The sequence below is a fragment of the Pleuronectes platessa genome, chromosome 20 (genome assembly GCF_947347685.1).
Source record: "Pleuronectes platessa chromosome 20, fPlePla1.1, whole genome shotgun sequence".
Taxonomy (NCBI): Eukaryota; Metazoa; Chordata; class Actinopteri; order Pleuronectiformes; family Pleuronectidae; genus Pleuronectes; species Pleuronectes platessa.
Genome location: NC_070645.1, coordinates 21,152,577 through 21,171,635, shown reverse-complemented (window position 1 = coordinate 21,171,635; position 19,059 = coordinate 21,152,577). Strand labels below are relative to the sequence as shown.

At 47.1% G+C, this 19,059-nt stretch overlaps 2 protein-coding genes across 7 annotated transcripts; one reads left to right on the top strand and one right to left on the bottom strand.

The window, feature by feature from the left end:
• Positions 1 to 305: 305 nt before the first annotated feature.
• On the bottom strand, positions 306 to 9,838 carry LOC128425736 (actin-related protein 3B). 3 transcript variants are annotated; one of them, XM_053412499.1, is made up of 12 exons: positions 8,404 to 9,838; positions 8,142 to 8,197; positions 7,675 to 7,799; positions 7,478 to 7,588; positions 7,117 to 7,212; positions 6,873 to 6,980; positions 6,647 to 6,790; positions 6,154 to 6,327; positions 5,888 to 5,980; positions 5,671 to 5,796; positions 5,274 to 5,357; positions 306 to 1,101 (listed from the first exon to the last, which is right to left on the bottom strand). In XM_053412499.1, the coding sequence occupies exons 1-12, from the start codon at positions 8,916 to 8,918 to the stop codon at positions 793 to 795; spliced, it is 1,941 nt and encodes a 646-aa protein (XP_053268474.1). In that variant the 5' UTR covers positions 8,919 to 9,838; the 3' UTR covers positions 306 to 792. The 3 variants fall into 3 exon arrangements, with proteins under 3 accessions (XP_053268474.1, XP_053268476.1, XP_053268475.1); XM_053412500.1 differs by lacking the exon at positions 306 to 1,101 and adding an exon at positions 1,635 to 3,694 and having other exon boundaries at positions 8,404 to 9,836; XM_053412501.1 differs by having other exon boundaries at positions 7,478 to 7,799.
• On the top strand, positions 1,001 to 18,835 carry galnt11 (UDP-N-acetyl-alpha-D-galactosamine:polypeptide N-acetylgalactosaminyltransferase 11 (GalNAc-T11)). Of its 4 annotated transcripts, none has more exons than XM_053412506.1 (12): positions 1,001 to 2,654; positions 11,861 to 12,117; positions 12,214 to 12,337; positions 12,649 to 12,815; positions 12,901 to 13,026; positions 15,720 to 15,969; positions 16,044 to 16,161; positions 16,355 to 16,507; positions 16,588 to 16,806; positions 17,386 to 17,490; positions 17,598 to 17,735; positions 18,257 to 18,835. In XM_053412506.1, exons 2-12 carry the CDS (start codon positions 11,895 to 11,897, stop codon positions 18,386 to 18,388), a joined length of 1,755 nt encoding a protein of 584 aa, XP_053268481.1. In that variant the 5' UTR covers positions 1,001 to 2,654; positions 11,861 to 11,894; the 3' UTR covers positions 18,389 to 18,835. The 4 variants fall into 4 exon arrangements, with proteins under 4 accessions (XP_053268481.1, XP_053268478.1, XP_053268480.1 ...); XM_053412503.1 differs by lacking the exon at positions 1,001 to 2,654 and adding an exon at positions 7,817 to 9,980; XM_053412505.1 differs by lacking the exon at positions 1,001 to 2,654 and adding an exon at positions 10,027 to 10,402.
• Positions 18,836 to 19,059: the final 224 nt, after the last annotated feature.

The following is a 19,059-nucleotide window of genomic DNA, read 5'->3' as shown; positions in this document are numbered from 1 at the left end:
CCGGACTGCTGCCGCTGGAGGTGTTCCTCAGGGACCACATCACCACCAAAGGGTTTTATTTAAAGTTAAATATATAATCATTAAATCATGATTATAGCTCCATCTTTATTAAACACAGTCATCCAATATCATTTATTAAATAATAGGTAGAGGGCAGCAGCTCCCCTGGTAGAGCTGCCCCCCCATCGAGGCTAGGCCTCCCCCGTAGCGGGTGCAGCATGTCTCCCCCCTCTCCATCTGTCCTCTCCAAATAAAATAACACAAATTTAAATATATATAAAAAAAATCATAATAATACAGTCATCAAATATCATTATATCTTTATTGAATAATAGAGAGTGTTCAGAATTGTTAGAACCTTCATTACCACAAAACAACACTGTGGAACATTGAAGGTCCATAAAATGCACCTGGGCCTCCTCAGAACCTCCTGATAATCCTTGGATGATCCTTTCTATGAGAACATAGATACCTGGAGGCTCCACTGGAACATCCATGTCTTCCACATCAGGGACGTTTTTATATGACCTGTAGATCCTCCTCAGTAGAGTCTCCAAATGAGCACAGGAATTCACATTACAATCTCGAGAACCTCCTAGATTAGAGCCTCATTCACAATCTAGATCCATAGTAAGGACCTCTGGACCCTTCCAGAACAGAAACAAGTGTCAAGTATTTTCTTTATTACTCTCTTATCTTGTTCTGAGTCCCAGGTTCAGTAAACAGGTTCAGTTCAACGGAGAAGGAAATCCGAACAACTCCTGCTTCTCTACAAACCTTTCTGAACTCCTCTCATGAGAGAAAGGAGAGTTTCAGGTGAACTCCACTCCTCCGTCCGTCACGTAGAAGGAGCTGCTCCTTGGAGCCCTGGTCCCACGGGAGGTGCAGTGGACAGTGAAGACCTGTCGCCTCCCCTGCTCCTCGCTGCTCCCTGCTGCGGCGGACCCGTTGTTCGGCGCCTCCTGTCGCCTGCACAGCAGCCGGTGGGTCACCAGTCTTTGCCAGGGGCGACAGAGGTATGGTCGGTGGGAGTCCGAGGAGGTTCCCCTGTGGCTCCTCCTGAGGGCGTGGCAGGTGGCCAAGACAGTGATTCTGTAATCCCTGAGAGAAAGAACCACAGATGGAACTGACTCAAAGCTTTGACAGGTTTACAGGTTCTTCAGTTCTGTGTGGTTCTTTAAGAACCAATAAACGTCGGCTTCATCAACCAGCTCAAATTATGAATTTAGAAAAACTAAATTTTCTCACAGTTCCTTCAATTTCTTTCAGTCCTGAGACCCTCAAAAGTAGGACCTCTATAACCCCTCATTGTCGACTAGAGCCCTCACAATAACCACAGGAACCAAACGCATCCTAGATGATCTCTCAAAATTCTTATTAGGCCACAAAACCCAAACAATTACATGAACGATGACCAGAAACATTAGAACCGTAGAACTTCCTTTGCAGTCACTGGGAAAATGCTAGAGTTTTTTCCACCTGCTGAACTGATTGTACAATAAATCCACTAAAACCTCCAAAGTAATCATTGAATCCACCTATTGAACCACTAGAACCCTCTAATGGACCAGGAACCTTCATGGATGGATATCCACCTGAGCAGTCGGCCCAGCAGCTCAGAACATTTGCTGAGCTTGTCCTCCTGCTTGGCAAAGCTGGCCCCGCCCTCGCAGCGATCCAGCCAATAGAAAGCAGAGATGTTGTCAATAAGGAGGAGTGCCAGACCAGGCCGCGATGAGAAGGAGTTCTCCAGGAAGTGGAGGGGAGGAGGAGCTGGGAGGAGGAGGAGCAGTGGACGACCAGGAGGCGAGACAGACACAAACACAACGCCTCCTCATCTGACCCAGCAAAGAGTACTCTAGACCTGGTTTCAAAATGAGAGTCCTCCTGAGTTTCTGTTGACTGAATCCTTTCAATTTGTTGTAAAAAGGTTTTATATTTAGAAATATTTGCAGGAGTGGAAGATGCTCGGTTTCATACTGTATAGTAGTGGCATTTATGTGAGTATATAATACTACTTAGATCATTCCATATCTCTGTCTCTCAAACACACACACTGAGCAAAAGGCACAGGACGATGTGAACCAGGTAGAAAATCTTCATCTGACTCGTTTGACAATAAAAACACAAAGTAAAGTGACATCATAGCAAAACTTCTGTTATTTATGGTAAACTATGTAAAGACATATGAGCTGCAGTTGAAGCTCTGCTGCTGAAGGGCGTCCAGTGTCTGATGGTGACGCTGTGGTTCCTGTGGACGTCCCTTCCTGCTGGCGTTGTCCCCTGTACCTGTGAGCTGGGACACCTGGTCAACTTGTCCCTGAGGAGCACTGACCAATGAAAGGTGCAGAATACTTCCTTGTTGTCTACGTTATATTTGTGTCACTACCTGGAAGCTGTAATGTTGGAGGTGGAGTGTTTATTGACAGTTGCTCAGTATCCATCTACAGATCATTAACATGTGGACGTCATCATAAAGCTAAATCTCTGTCGGCTCCTTTCTACGCTCGCTGGCTGTCCAAACCACAAGTCACCTGATCACAGTGTGTTGATCAACACATTTATCAGGTGCAAATACCTGAGCCCAACAATCTGGAGTCGTGAAGTCCTGAGTGACGATTAGTCCCAAGTCAGTAAAGCATCAAATGTCCAGAGTAAGTACCAACAACTTCAAAGTAAGTCCTGACAAGTACAAGTACAAATATCTGTATGTTGTAATGAAACAACTCAAATAAAGACACAATGAAATCCCACAAGTACAGAAGCTGTAATGATGAATAAAAACCTTATATATACAGCCTATGATAAAAACACATTCTGTATTTCCTGAATGCACCACGCTCCTGCTGACAGTGCTACTGAAGTTATGACCTGTTCCACTGTTTTCTATGAATATTGACACACTGACTGCAGTCATTTAGGATTCATCAACACACACACAAACACACACACACACACACACACACAGTTACTAACAGTTTGTGATTAAGTCACTTCTGGAAGTTAATCATACTCAAAATAAACCAAATCAGTTAAACAGAACACTTCTTTATGACGTATGTGAGGAAACAGAACAACATCTGCTGCTCTGCCATCAAAAGTCACAGATGTACCTGGAGTGTCCTCACTGACATGCTAACATGCTAACACAGGGACTGAGCTGGAGGACATCTACGCAAGAGACGAGTGAAGAGACGAACGTCTTTACGTCAGAAACATGAAAACAGATCCTTTCTTTGACTTTGTGAAGGAACAGTTTCAGAGTCTGGACTTGAACCTGCAACAGATGGTGTCAGCTCTGAGTGAAGACTGGAAACTTTGCTTTCCCTGATTTCTAACTGTGTGTGCTTCACCTGCTCCAGACCTCCATGTGCCTGCTGAGGCTGAGCTAGTATGCTAACAGTCTGGTAGCCTAGTGGACTGAAACATGATGGGGCAAGGGACCGGGATGCTAACAGCTCAGTGACTGGTGTCTAACAGATGGCAGGTGACAAGGGCAGCAGGCTAACAGGCTAACAGGCTGGCTAGCTAATTGGCTGTAGGTTCAAAGGCCATAAGGCTGTTAAGAGCTAATGGGCTAACACGCTAGCACACGGCTTCAGGACATGATGCCGAACACAGGGTTGTGTCGACAGATGCTCGGTCCAATCTCATCGTAGTCCTTTTTCGAGTGACACGCCTGGAAAAACTCTGGCTGCAGACACAAACAATAAATACACACAAAACAACAAATATCAACAAACACATAAGTTGAGCGTTTTAACCATGTGAGACCATAGACTGTACAGCCGTGGCCAAAAGTTTTGAGAATGACACAAGTATTGGTTTTCACAAAGTGTGTTGCCTCAGTGTTTTTAGATCTTTTTATCAGATGTTACTATGGTATACTGAAGTATAATTACAGGCATTTCATAAGTGTCAAAAGATTTTATTGACAATTACATTGAGTTCATGCAAAGAGTCGATATTTGCAGTGTTGACCCTTCTTTTTCAAGACCTCTGCAATTCGCCCTGGCATGCTGTCAATTAACTTCTGGGCCACATCCTGACTGACGGCAGCTCATCCTTCATAATTGATGCTTGGAGTTTGTCAGAATTTGTGGGTTTTTGTTTGTCCACCTGCCTCTTGAGGATTGACCACACGTTCTCAATGTGATTAAGATCTGGGGAGCTTCCTGGCCATGGACCCAAAATGTTGATGTTTTGTTCCCCGAGCCTCTTAGTTATCACTTTTGCCTTAAGGCAAGGTGCTCCATCCTGCTGGAAAAGGCCTTGTGCGTCACCAAACTGTTCTTGGATGGTTGGGAGAAGTGGTTCTCAGAGGATGTTTTGGTACCATTCTTAATCATGGCTGTGTTCTTAGGCAAAATTGTCAGTGAGCCCACTCCCTTGGCTGAGAAGCAACCCCACAGATGAATGGTCTCAGGATGCTTTACTATTGGCACGACACAGGACGGATGCAGATGCACTCACACCTGCCTGCTGTCATTCCTGAGCAACCTCTGCACTAGTGGAGCCCCGATCCCACAGCTGGATCAACTTTAGGAGATGTTCCTGGCACTGGCTGGACTTTCTTGGGCGCCCTGACGCCTTCTTCACAACAATTGAACCTCTGTCCGTGAAGTTCTTGATGATCCATAAATGGTAGATTTAGGTGCAATCTTACTATCAGCAATATCCTTCCCTATGAAGCCCTTTTTGTGCAAAACAATGGTGACTGCACGTGTGTCCTTGCAGGTAACCATGGTTAACAGAGGAAGAACAATGATTTCAAGCACCACACTCCGATTAAAGCTTCCAGTCTGCTATTCTGTCTCAATCAGGATGACAGAGTGATCTCCAGACTTGTCCCGGTCAACACTCTCCCCTGTGTTAACAAGAGAATCACTGACCTGATGTCAGCTGGTCCTTTTGTGGCAGGGCTGATATGCAGTGGAAATGGTTTTTTGGAGATAAAGTTCACTCGTGTTGCAAAGTGTGACTTTGCAATTAATTGCAATTCATCTGATCACTCTTCATAACATTCTGGAGTGTATGCAAATTATTGTCATCATAAAAACTGATGCAGCAGACTTTGTGAAAATGAAGATTTGTGCCATTCTCAAAACTTTTGGCCACGGCTGTATATAGTGTGAGACGTGTGTGAGCTCTTGTTTATCTGTCTTTGCGAGGGCCTTCATGGTGTCAGGGTTAAATGCAGAACTGGATCAGGAAGTCACTGAGGATCCTGTGAACCAATACATTGGTGTGTGTGATTGTGTGGGTGTGGTTACCGTGGATGCCAACATGGAGCCTCCAAACCAGACGGCGTAACGCTGCAGGTGATGTGTCACCACCTGAATCTCCATCGGCTTCGGCTGCAAATTAAAATGATCAGGGAGTCGATGAGTCATCAGCAGAGTCAAGAGGAGAAACTTCCAACAATCATCAAATCAAGAGGGTTCATAGGTTCACAACACGTTTTCCTACAGCAGGTGATGTCCCACTGTCAGAGGACATCATCAGGGGAGGAGCCTGGGCCACAGAACTACATCTGTCATACAGGCCATGTTGGAGCGAGTCTTTACAACTGGTTCGTTCATGTTTGTTTTGAATGTTTGACTTTAGATTTAAAGATTTTTACATGAAGGATGAAAGAGCTGTTGTTGGTTTGAGTCTCTGTGCTCTGACCTTTATCCGTCCTCCACTCAGCTCTTCACTCAGTCTCAGTCGGGCATCAACCACCCTCTTCAGGTCTCTCTGCAGCCGCCGGCCGAAGTCTCTGAACATGGTGGATCCTCCGGACAACACGATGTTCTGAAACAGTCACACTTTTAGTTCAAAACATTTGGGGTTCAAAGTTGTCTGCAGAGTGAGACCTCTGAAAACAACAACATATCTGTGGTACCTTATAGAGCGGCCTCCTCACATCGATTGGACAACTCTGAATGACCTCATCCACGACATCAGAGATGGGCTGCATGAAGTCTGGGTTAGCAAACTGCAGGACACACAATAACATTCTCTTTCACTTTATCAATTGATTACAACACAAACATGAACTTCGGCTGAACTGTATGAGTGTGTGGAAACCAGCTGCCTCCTTCCACATGATCAGCTCATTGATGAAGTCACTTGGACCATTTCAGTTTTTCTCTGAAACCATTGAGTTACCTCCGGGTGGAAGAAGATCTCTGGGCCCAGGAAGCGTTCGTAGCCCACGTCGATGTGGAAGGGGGTCCGACTGACGGCATTTACTCCATGGAACTGTTTGATCCATTTCCCCGGGTCACAGTCGTACTTAGTGAACTCCTTCACAATGTCTGGACAGATGTAACAGTACCGCTCCTACACACAGACACACACAATGCACACAACTAGAATTACTGCCCTGCGGTTGTATTTCTCCACCACTAACCCTAACACCCCAGTTTCAGTCATCTTTGAGTTCACCTGAACATTTCTGCCAAAGTTCAAGAAATTCCTTCAATGTGTTTTTGAGATATTGTGTTCAAATTCACAACAATGACACAGACGGACAGAAAACTCAAATATTTCCCTCTGGCCACTAGGTGCTGCCAGTGTGCAGGGGAGTAACCCAGTGAGACACATTGAGCGTTCAAGCCTCTCTTTGAGGAGGAGCAGCTGATGAAGAGGAGGAGCTCACCTTGACGGCCTTGGCGGTCTCCAGCGACTGCTCCGGGGGAATCCCCAGCTCTCTGTCTCTGAGCAGCTGCTGGATGAAGAAGGTAATGTCCCGCCCTGCGATGGGGACTTGTTTTATACAGCTGCCAATCACGAAGCCCTCAGCCTGTCACAGCCAGAGCAACCAATCAGTGAGCAGAGACGCTCGAAACAACAGCCAGTACAATTCAAATGAGGTGGTGTCTGACCACAGGGATGGTGTGTGTGACTCCATCTCCGCTGTCGATGACGATGCCGGTCAGAGTCCTCGGTCCGACCTGCCGGGACGTCCAGGACGCTGCTAACGCGAGCACTGCCTGACAGGAGGACACACTCATTACACTGCCTGGAGCCTCCTCAAGCACCTCAAGGTCCCTTTCAAGGACCCTTCTGACATCTACCTGGGAAATCTGTCATGTGACTATTATTGTGGTCGACAACACGTGTATTCACCTGTACAGCGATGTAGAGTCCAGGTATGTTGAAGGTCTCAAACATGATCTCAGCCAGGTACTCTCTGTTCTCTGGAGTGTTGAGAGGAGGCTCTGTCTACACACACACACACACAAACAAACAAACAAAGGAACTTAAACCCTCTAAACCTGATCCAGGGTTGATACAACCTCCTCCAAACCCTCCCAACATCTGGATCCCCCTCAAGGACGTCTCTAATCTCCCAGTGGACACCTGGAACCTGTTCAATCATCTGACTGGACCACCTCAAGGATCTCTACTTCCTCCTTAATAACAACCTCCTGCAGCACCTGTGGAACCTACGAGTAGAACAACACACTCTCCTTAACAATGTACCCACCATGAGGAAACTGTGGTCCTCAGGTTCTGCTCGAAGGTACTTGAAGATGACCTGCTCCATAAACTTCTCCATCAGATCCCAGTCTTCCACCATCCCATGACGGATCGGCCACTAAACAGAATATAAGAGCAGAAGACAACCTGAGACAGAAGGAGAACATGGGAGCAGAAGATTAAACGATGGAAGGCTTCTTGAACCTTTGTATCATAGTTGGGTTTGTCTACGGCCTCGTCTCCAATGTAGAAGTCCAGGTCGTCCACTCCTCGTACAAGTCTCCTCTGGGCCTGTTCTCCGATGCTGGCCGACTCTTTGATGGCGATGCCTGAACCCACATACACACAGGCATCGAGTTAAGGAACCCGAACCCTCAACCTAATCAATCCATTACAGTCAGTGAGCTGCTACACAAAATACCTGAAGTAGAGAAAAAGCTGACTCAACATGTTAGTGCCGAAAAAAAGATGAATCAGCAGGTTTTACAACGTCTTTAAAATACTTGAGTCGTTGTGTTTAAATGAAGAAGAATTAACCAGTTTATGAGACAGTCAGCTGAGACCTGTTCCAACCTTTGACCTTTTAACACAATAGTAACCATATCTGTCATGTAAACATACATGACAGATATGACATATGAGCAACACCTGTGAGACTGCGTGGTTCTTACATGACGGCATGATGAACTGCGGCGCTGTGTTTCCAGCGTAACCAATCTTCGTGTACCTGCATCACACAGATTCAACACTGTTAGTAAACAGATCGGACCAATCACAGCCGCTTGTCTCAAATAGGGAGGGTTTGTTTACAGAGGAGCATCCAAGACCAGAGGTAGCACACACACACACACACACACACACAGACACACACAGGCCTGCTCTCTATCTAAATACATGATGACAAAAACACATGACGTCACAGTGTGTCCTCACCCGGTCCCACAGTCTATGACACAGGGAGACGGCTGCAGAGACATGTTGAGCTTCAGATCTGTTGTTGTGACCGGATCTGTGCAGAGAGAGAGAGAGAGGGAGAGAGAGAGAGAGAGGGAGAGGGAGAGAGAGAGAGAGAGAGAGGGAGAGAGAGAGAGGGAGAGAGGGAGAGAGGGGGGGGCTCTGTCTATTTCTATACCTCTCCACCCCACCCCCCCTCTCTCTCGGAACAGTTCCGGGTCGGAGGGAACGATGAAGAAAATAGAAACGGATCTGAGTATTAACCGGAGTGTGTGTGTGTGTGAGACAGTGTGTGTGTGTGTATGTGTGATTGTGAGACAGTGTGTGTGTGTGTATGTGTGATTGTGAGACAGTGTGTGTGTGTGTTCACGTGATGTTGTGACGGCCTGTGAAAAGACACAAATCATCTGTGCAGACACATCAGCAGAGATCATAAAGATAGATGGCGTCTCAGTAACCTCCTCCTCCAGGTTAGCAGATGGGACCTGGACCATGTACAGATGTCTCTGTCCAGCTCATTAACCTCCTCCTCCAGGTTAGCAGATGGGACCTGGACCATGTACAGATGTTTCTGTCCAGCTCATTAACCTCCTCCTCCAGGTTAGCAGATGGGACCTGGACCATGTACAGATGTTTCTGTCCAGCTCATTAACCTCCTCCTCCAGGTTAGCAGATGGGACATGGACCATGTACAGATGTTTCTGTCCAGCTCAGTAACCTCCTCCTCCAGGTTAGCAGATGGGACCTGGACCATGTACAGATGTTTCTGTCCAGCTCATTAACCTCCTCCTCCAGGTTAGCAGATGGGACATGGACCATGTACAGATGTTTCTGTCCAGCTCATTAACCTCCTCCTCCAGGTTAGCAGATGGGACCTGGACCATGTACAGATGTTTCTGTCCAGCTCATTAACCTCCTCCTCCAGGTTAGCAGATGGGACATGGACCATGTACAGATGTTTCTGTCCAGCTCAGTAACCTCCTCCTCCAGGTTAGCAGATGGGACCTGGACCATGTACAGATGTTTCTGTCCAGCTCAGTAACCTCCTCCTCCAGGTTAGCAGATGGGACCTGGACCATGTACAGATGTTTCTGTCCAGCTCATTAACCTCCTCCTCCAGGTTAGCAGATGGGACATGGACCATGTACAGATGTTTCTGTCCAGCTCATTAACCTCCTCCTCCAGGTTAGCAGATGGGACCTGGACCATGTACAGATGTTTCTGTCCAGCTCATTAACCTCCTCCTCCAGGTTAGCAGATGGGACATGGACCATGTACAGATGTTTCTGTCCAGCTCATTAACCTCCTCCTCCAGGTCAGCAGATGGGACCTGGACCATGTACAGATGTTTCTGTCGTTTCAGCTCGTTCTCATCTCTGATGTTTGTTCAAGTTTCTCAACAGTTTGGTTTGGATCAGTTATTTAATGATAAAAACAGACGTCATGATTGAAGGCTGAGACTGATTCAGGATTGGTCGAGAGTGTGTGGGCGGGACTCGATTCAACGATCACTCCGACACAGACTCTCACTGCAAATGACGTCATCGGCACAAGATGTGAGTGTTTGAATCTGAGATTTTTTTGTTTTATTTCTGGAGACGTGCCTGAACCACATGACGTCAGAGGTTAATCTGATCATCTCTTAATAAACTGTTCACGTGGTTCAGCTCTGACAGATTAACAGTTAGTGTTTCTACACACGTTGGTTTTATTATTGCTCTGGGGTCGTCCCTGGTTGTTGTTTTTATTGTACCTGTCTTCATGTGGTGTATCTTATTTTGAAAGTCTTGAGCGGAAGTGTCGTGTCTGATGGCGTCTGTGCTGCAGCTCAACAGACGATACACTGACGGTAAACATTAGCATTAGCAGCTACGGCCAGAACAGCGGATAACACCCGCGACCTGACGGAGTTCAGTCAGCTGCCACAGTGCCGCTGAGCAAACAGCTCCGAGCCGACGAGACGTGAGTGTCACATCTGGTATCAGACTTTTTATTCACACCTTCCACCTGAGTTTAGCTAGCGATCATCGCTGTGGAACGGATTCCATTATCGGACGCGATTGAGCTTGCACACGATCTTCTCTGTTTCTCTGTTTCTCTGTTTCTCTGCTTCTCTCACTAAGTTCTTCTTTCAGACAGGAAGCACTGATGATGACGTGTGAACACATGTCTGTGCAGTGCATCGCTGCGGCTGAACTCCACGTGACCCACTGAGTCCAAATCATAGCACATGTTATTGACACATCACGGATTTTATTTTGAAAGATGATTTACCTTAAACATTATGATAACGACACATGTACAGGTCGGTTCAGATTCTAGTCAGAGTTAAGGTAACCCTTAAACTTAGGGAACCCTAACCTTAAAGTTAATGAATCAGTTACAGTCAGTGAGCTGCTGCGAAAAATACCTGAAGACAAGAAAAGGCTGACTCAACATGTTAGTGGTGAAAAGAAGATGAGTCAGCAGGTTTTACAACGTCTTTAAAACACTTAAATGAAGAAGAAGAATTAACCAGTTTATGAGACAGTCAGCTGAGACCTGTTCCAACCTTTGACCTTTTAACACAATAGTGACCTCTTCATTATTATTATGAGTCTTTGACATCACTTGACTTATAACTGAGTCTCTCTCTCTGTCTCTAAATGCGTCAAAGTGTCCACATACTTCTGTCAGAATATAATTTACTCACTTCATGGTTTTAATGGAATCTAGTTCTGTGTCCTGCTCCTCGTCCCACTGGTAGCATGAGGAGGAACCTGCAGCTCCATCAGGCTGCACAGGAAGTCCAGCTCCTCCAGGAGGACACATCCATCTGTGTGCTCACAGTTTGTGTCCACAGCAGGTTCACCACTGGAGCCTCGTTCTCCTCCCAGATGAGAGCAGGTTCACACATGTGACAGGTGTGAACGAGTCCTGAGAAGCTGCTGGAACAACATTTATAACCGGTTTGGTGGATCAGTGATGGTCTGAGGAGGCCGATCCTGGGAGGGTCTGGACTGTCCAGGAGGTGATGATCCAGGTCTGGAAGGAGATCCCCCAGGACTCCATCCTCTGACTCCTCAGGAGCATCATGTCCAGATGTTGTCAGGAGAACATGCAGGCACGAGAGGCCACACCCACTGAGTCACATGAGGAATTGATATTCACACCAGTGGGATCAGCCTGTGGTTTCAGTTTGTTACTGGGATTTTCAGTGTGGTTTTCAATCCAGTCCTCAGTGGGTTGATGGTTTTACTTTCCATTGATCGATATGACGTCATTTTGATCTCGACTTATTATACAATGTTCATCAGTGAAGATTTTATACGTGAACCATTCATGAAGATCTGAAGTGTGATAGAAGTGTTTAGTTGTTACTTCCTGTTTGTTTCCACTGTACAACACAACCGAGTGTCATAGAGAAACAAACACGTATCCTCTCTCTCTCTCACAGCAGCGTGATGTAAGGCGATGCTCGCTCGGCCACCATGGCCAGTGTCACGCTGCGGTACTTCTGTTATGGCTGTCTCGCCACCTCAGCCACTTGGTCCTTCCTGCTCTTCCTCTACTTCTCTCTGGGGGCGGAGCCTGGGGACAGCAGGACCCCTCTGCAGCACCGCAGCCAGCCAATCACCAGGGGTCCTGGCGGGCGGAGGGCGAGGAATCATCTTCTGCCGGCCAATCAGGGAGTGGAGCTGTCGCCAGAGATGGGTGAGAGGCTGTGGTGTGGTCAGGTGCTGCCTGATTGGCTAGCTGTGGGTGGTCTTTGGGGACTTGAGGTCAACTGACGGCTGTGTCTTCCTGCAGGGATGATATTTAACGAGGCGGATCAGGAGGTCAGGGACACTGGTTACCACCGACACGCCTTCAATGTCCTCATCTCCACCCGACTGGGTCACCACCGAGATCTGCCCGACACCAGAGACCAGCAGTGAGACTCTACATTCTAAACATTGACACACAAACTGGTTCTTCTCATGTAGTGAATCCTGTTGTTGTGTTGATGTGTTCAGTTCCCTCAGCCTCTGTGTGTGTCACTGATCACTTAGTTTATTTGGGTATTTATTGTTAAGATCTGTGAATATGGCCGGAAATTTGATTGATTGATTGATAAGACACAATAATGCTGGACAAACCAATGCATCACATTCCACATACATGGTGTTTACTTCATACATGTCTCATGGAGGAGGACTAAATGTAGTTTGTTAAAACACAACTCGGCCTGATCCAACTCTGCAGGTGTGGGGATCTGGTTTATCCTCTGGCTCTCCCCTCGGCCAGCGTAGTGATCTGCTTCTTCAACGAGGCGCTCTCCGCCCTGTTGAGGACGGTTCACAGCGTGTTGGACCGGACGCCGGCCGACCTGCTGCACGAGGTCGTCCTGGTCGACGACCACAGCGAGCTGGGTAACACATCACACCTCCTGCATCTGCACAATAAACCTTCAACCTTTTCTAACACAACCACCTCGATGTTTGTGTTGTTGTTCAGATGAGCTGAAGAACGACTTGGATCGTTACGTCAGGGAGGAGCTTCAGGGGAAAGTGAAGCTGGTGAGAAACCAGAAGAGAGAAGGACTCATCAGAGGACGAATGATCGGAGCCTCTCATGCTACTGGTACGTCCTAACTCCTCACTCTATACGTCCTAACTCCTCACTCTATACGTCCTAACTCCTCACTCTATACATCCTAACTCCTCACTCTATACATCCTAACTCCTCACTCTATACGTCCTAACTCCTCACTCTATACGTCCTAACTCCTCACTCTATACGTCCTAACTCCTCACTCTATACGTCCTAACTCCTCACTCTATACATCCTAACTCCTCACTCTATACATCCTAACTCCTCACTCTATACATCCTAACTCCTCACTCTATACATCCTAACTCCTCACTCTATACGTCCTAACTCCTCACTCTATACATCCTAACTCCTCACTCTATACATCCTAACTCCTCACTCTATACGTCCTAACTCCTCACTCTATACGTCCTAACTCCTCACTCTATACGTCCTAACTCCTCACTCTATACGTCCTAACTCCTCACTCTATACATCCTAACTCCTCACTCTATACGTCCTAACTCCTCACTCTATACGTCCTAACTCCTCACTCTATACATCCTAACTCCTCACTCTATACGTCCTAACTCCTCACTCTATACGTCCTAACTCCTCACTCTATACATCCTAACTCCTCACTCTATACGTCCTAACTCCTCACTCTATACGTCCTAACTCCTCACTCTATACGTCCTAACTCCTCACTCTATACGTCCTAACTCCTCACTATATACGTCCTAACTCCTCACTCTATACGTCCTAACTCCTCACTCTATACGTCCTAACTCCTCACTCTATACGTCCTAACTCCTCACTCTATACATCCTAACTCCTCACTCTATACGTCCTAACTCCTCACACTATACGTCCTAACTCCTCACTCTATACGTCCTAACTCCTCACTCTATACATCCTAACTCCTCACTCTATACGTCCTAACTCCTCACTCTATACATCCTAACTCCTCACTCTATACGTCCTAACTCCTCACTCTATACGTCCTAACTCCTCACTCTATACATCCTAACTCCTCACTCTATACGTCCTAACTCCTCACTCTATACGTCCTAACTCCTCACTCTATACGTCCTAACTCCTCACTCTATACGTCCTAACTCCTCACTCTATACGTCCTAACTCCTCACTCTATACGTCCTAACTCCTCACACTATACGTCCTAACTCCTCACTCTATACGTCCTAACTCCTCACTCTATACGTCCTAACTCCTCACTCTATACGTCCTAACTCCTCACTCTATACGTCCTAACTCCTCACTCTATACGTCCTAACTCCTCACTCTATACGTCCTAACTCCTCACTCTATACGTCCTAACTCCTCACTCTATACGTCCTAACTCCTCACTCTATACATCCTAACTCCTCACTCTATACGTCCTAACTCCTCACACTATACGTCCTAACTCCTCACTCTATACGTCCTAACTCCTCACTCTATACATCCTAACTCCTCACTCTATACGTCCTAACTCCTCACTCTATACATCCTAACTCCTCACTCTATACGTCCTAACTCCTCACTCTATACGTCCTAACTCCTCACTCTATACATCCTAACTCCTCACTCTATACGTCCTAACTCCTCACTCTATACGTCCTAACTCCTCACTCTATACGTCCTAACTCCTCACTCTATACGTCCTAACTCCTCACTCTATACGTCCTAACTCCTCACTCTATACGTCCTAACTCCTCACACTATACGTCCTAACTCCTCACTCTATACATCCTAACTCCTCACTCTATACATCCTACATCCTCACACTATACATCCTACATCCTCACACCAACATCCTACATCCTCACACTATACATCCTACCGCCTCACACTGTATATCCTACATCCTCACACCAACATCCTACATCCTCACTCTATACATCCTACATCCTCACACTATACATCCTACCGCCTCACACTGTATATCCTACATCCTCACACCAACATCCTACATCCTCACTCTATACATCCTACCTCCTCACACTATACATCCTACCGCCTCACACTGTATATCCTACATCCTCACACCAACATCCTACATCCTCACTCTATACATCCTACATCCTCACACTATACGTCCTAACTCCTCACTCTATACGTCCTAACTCCTCACTCTATACATCCTACATCCTCACACTATACATCCTAACTCCTCACACTATACATCCTACATCCTCACTCTATACGTCCTACCTCCTCACACTATACATCCTACATCCTCACTCTATACGTCCTACCTCCTCACACTATACATCCTAACTCCTCACTCTATACGTCCTAACTCCTCACTCTATACGTCCTAACTCCTCACTCTATACGTCCTAACTCCTCACTCTATACGTCCTAACTCCTCACTCTATACATCCTAACTCCTCACTCTATACGTCCTAACTCCTCACTCTATACGTCCTAACTCCTCACTCTATACGTCCTACCTCCTCACACTATACGTCTTACCTCCTCACACTATACATCCTACATCCTCACTCTATACGTCCTACCTCCTCACACTATACATCCTAACTCCTCACTCTATACGTCCTAACTCCTCACTCTATACGTCCTAACTCCTCACTCTATACGTCCTAACTCCTCACTCTATACATCCTAACTCCTCACTCTATACATCCTAACTCCTCACTCTATACGTCCTAACTCCTCACTCTATACATCCTAACTCCTCCTACGTCCTCCAGCCTTCATCTCTTCCTGTCTGTGTCCAGGGGAGGTGCTGGTCTTCCTGGACAGTCACTGTGAGGTGAACCAGGCGTGGCTGCAGCCGCTGCTCGCCCCGATCCAGGGCGACGCCCACACCGTCGTCTGTCCCGTCATCGACATCATCTCGTCCGACACGCTCGCCTACTCGCCCTCGCCCGTCGTCAGGGGCGGCTTCAACTGGGGGCTGCACTTCAAGTGGGACCCCGTCCCCCCCTCAGAGCTCAATGGGCCTGGGGGCACCACAGGACCAATCAGGTAACACGCTGATAACCAGCTGATTGAACAGTTAACCAGCTCATTTATACCTAACCTCTGATGCCCCCCCCCAGGTCTCCCACCATGGCTGGCGGTTTATTCGCTATGAACAGAAAGTATTTCAACGAGCTGGGACAATATGATGCAGGCATGGACATCTGGGGCGGAGAGAACCTGGAAATCTCCTTCAGGGTAAGAGCTGAGTTAACAGTTAACATGTTAGCTTAGCTTAGCATTCAGCCTGAAGGCCGCGTCCGGAGCGGGCGCCAGACAGCTGACGTCACATCTGCATTCGTCCAATCAGTCGTCGGCTGACACCAGACGAGCTCTGGAGCAGCTTGTGAGGGACAGAGTCTCAGACTAACGGTTTCTTCTGTTGGCTCAGATCTGGATGTGCGGCGGCCAGCTGCTCATCATCCCCTGCTCCAGAGTCGGACACATCTTCAGGAAGCGGCGGCCCTACGGTTCCCCGGGGGGGCAGGACACCATGGCCCATAATTCTCTGCGGCTAGCGCATGTATGGATGGACGAGTACAAGGTAAGCACACAGAGCTGGGATCCAATCAGCAGCTGCGTTATCCTCTGACCTCACTTCCTGTTTCCGTGTTGTCCATGCAGGAGCAGTATCTGTCCCTACGTCCAGAGCTGCGTGAGCGCAGTTACGGGGACATCAGCGAGCGCGTGGCGTTGAGGGCGCGGCTGCAGTGTCACTCGTTCCGATGGTACCTGGACACGGTGTACCCGGAGATGGCGGCTGTCGCCAACGGCCTCAAGCAGCAGCCGCCGCTGTTCATCAACAAAGGTCTGAGGCGTCCCCGGGTCCTGCAGAGAGGACGGGTACGTGACCAGCCGTCCTCACGTGTGTGATCCTCCATCACATGAGTCTTCATCATCATAAACTGATCCTCCATCACATGAGTCTTCATCATCATAAACTGATCCTCCATCACATGAGTCTTCATCATCATAAACTGATCCTCCATCACATGAGTCTTCATCATCATAAACTGATCCTCCATCACATGAGTCATCATCATCATAAACTGATCCTCCATCACATGAGTCTTCATCATCATAAACTGATCCTCCATCACATGAGTCATCATCATCATAAACTGATCCTCCATCACATGAGTCTTCATCATCATAAACTGATCCTCCATCACATGAGTCTTCATCATCATAAACTGATCCTCCATCATATGAGTCTTCATCATCATAAACTGATCCTCCATCACATGAGTCATCATCATCATAAACTGATCCTCCATCACATGAGTCAGCATCATCATAAACTGATCCTCCATCACATGAGTCTTCATCATCATAAACTGATCCTCCATCATATGAGTCTTCATCATCATAAACTGATCCTCCATCACATGAGTCATAAACTGATCACATGCCCTCTTCCAGCTACGTAACCTATCGACCAGCCGTTGTCTAGTGGCCCAGGGCCGAGTCAGTCAAAAGGGCGGAGCCGTGGTCCTTCGGCCATGTGACCCCCGCGACCCTGAACAGGTGAGGCGACCACAACAACTATCACACACTTTGGAAACTGAGTTAACCAACCTGTCAGGTCTGGTTGACCTGTGACCTTTGACCCTGACCTCATCATGTATGTTCAGGACTGGACCTATGACGAGGAGAGTCAGCTGATCCTCGCAGGGCTGTTGTGTCTCGACGTGTCAGAGATCAGAACCTTTGATCCTCCAAGACTGATGAAGTGTCACGGATCAGGAGGATCACAGCAGTGGAGCCTGGGGGTGAGACACACACACACACACACACACACACACACACACAGAGATAGACACACACACACACACACACACACACACACACACACAGATAGACACAGACACACACACACACACACACACACACACACACACACACACACACACAGACACACACACACACACACACAGATAGACACACACACACACACACACACACACACACACACAGAGACAGACACACACACAGACACACACACACACACACACACACAGACACACACACACACACACACACACACACACAGACACACACACACACACACACAGATAGACACACACATACAGATAGACACACACACACACAGATAGACACACACACACACACACACACACACACACACACACACACACACACACACAGATAGAGACACACACACACACACACACACACAGACACACACACACACACACAGACACACACACACAGACACACACAGAAACACACTTGTCTCTAATAAACCCTGCCCTCTCTCTCTCTCCTGTAGAAGTCTAGCCGACTCTACCAGGTCTCCGTGGGACAGTGTCTCTCGGTCTCGGAGCCATCCGGACCTAAGGGTTACGTGTCCATGTCGATCTGTGACGCGTCCCAGACGCAGCAGTGGCAGCTCGAGGTCTGACGTCACTTTGTGGTTTTCATTTTGCTGCTCAGGACAATTTCAGATTTTTTAATATTTATCTGTTTTGAACACAATGTGGAGCCGATCAGGTTGAGACGTCTTCAGACCATGTGACGCTTTTATTTGTATTTATTGTAAAAATTAAACTTAAAGACTGATTCTACTTTTTAAACAAATCCTGGAAATGAAGTAAAATGTGAAGTCGCTGATCCAGGGAGACGGATCCACGTTTTAAACTCATCAATAAATCATCAGTTAACAAACAGAAGGGTTGAATCATCATTTTAAAAATGTGAATCTGTTTGTATAAACTGAACACATCAAAGACCCGGACCACAACCGCAGGTCTGACTGAAACTGGACTAGAACTGGTTTGACCTGGTCCATCAGAGATTCAGTTCTCATGTTTTCACTAGTTCAAATAATAAAAGTCGTTTCAAAATCAAAGTTTCTGCATCAAATTGATGTTTATGTTGCTGTGATTCCCCCTGATGGACACCAGGGGTCAGTGTCACAACAGGAAACCTCCTCAAACACCTGGAACCTCCTCAAACACCTGGAACCTTCTCCAAAAAACCTGGAGCCTCCTAAAAACACCTGGAGCCTCCTCAAACACCTGGAACCTCCTCGATAACCTGTGGACTCAACATGATGTGAGACAGTCACCCTTG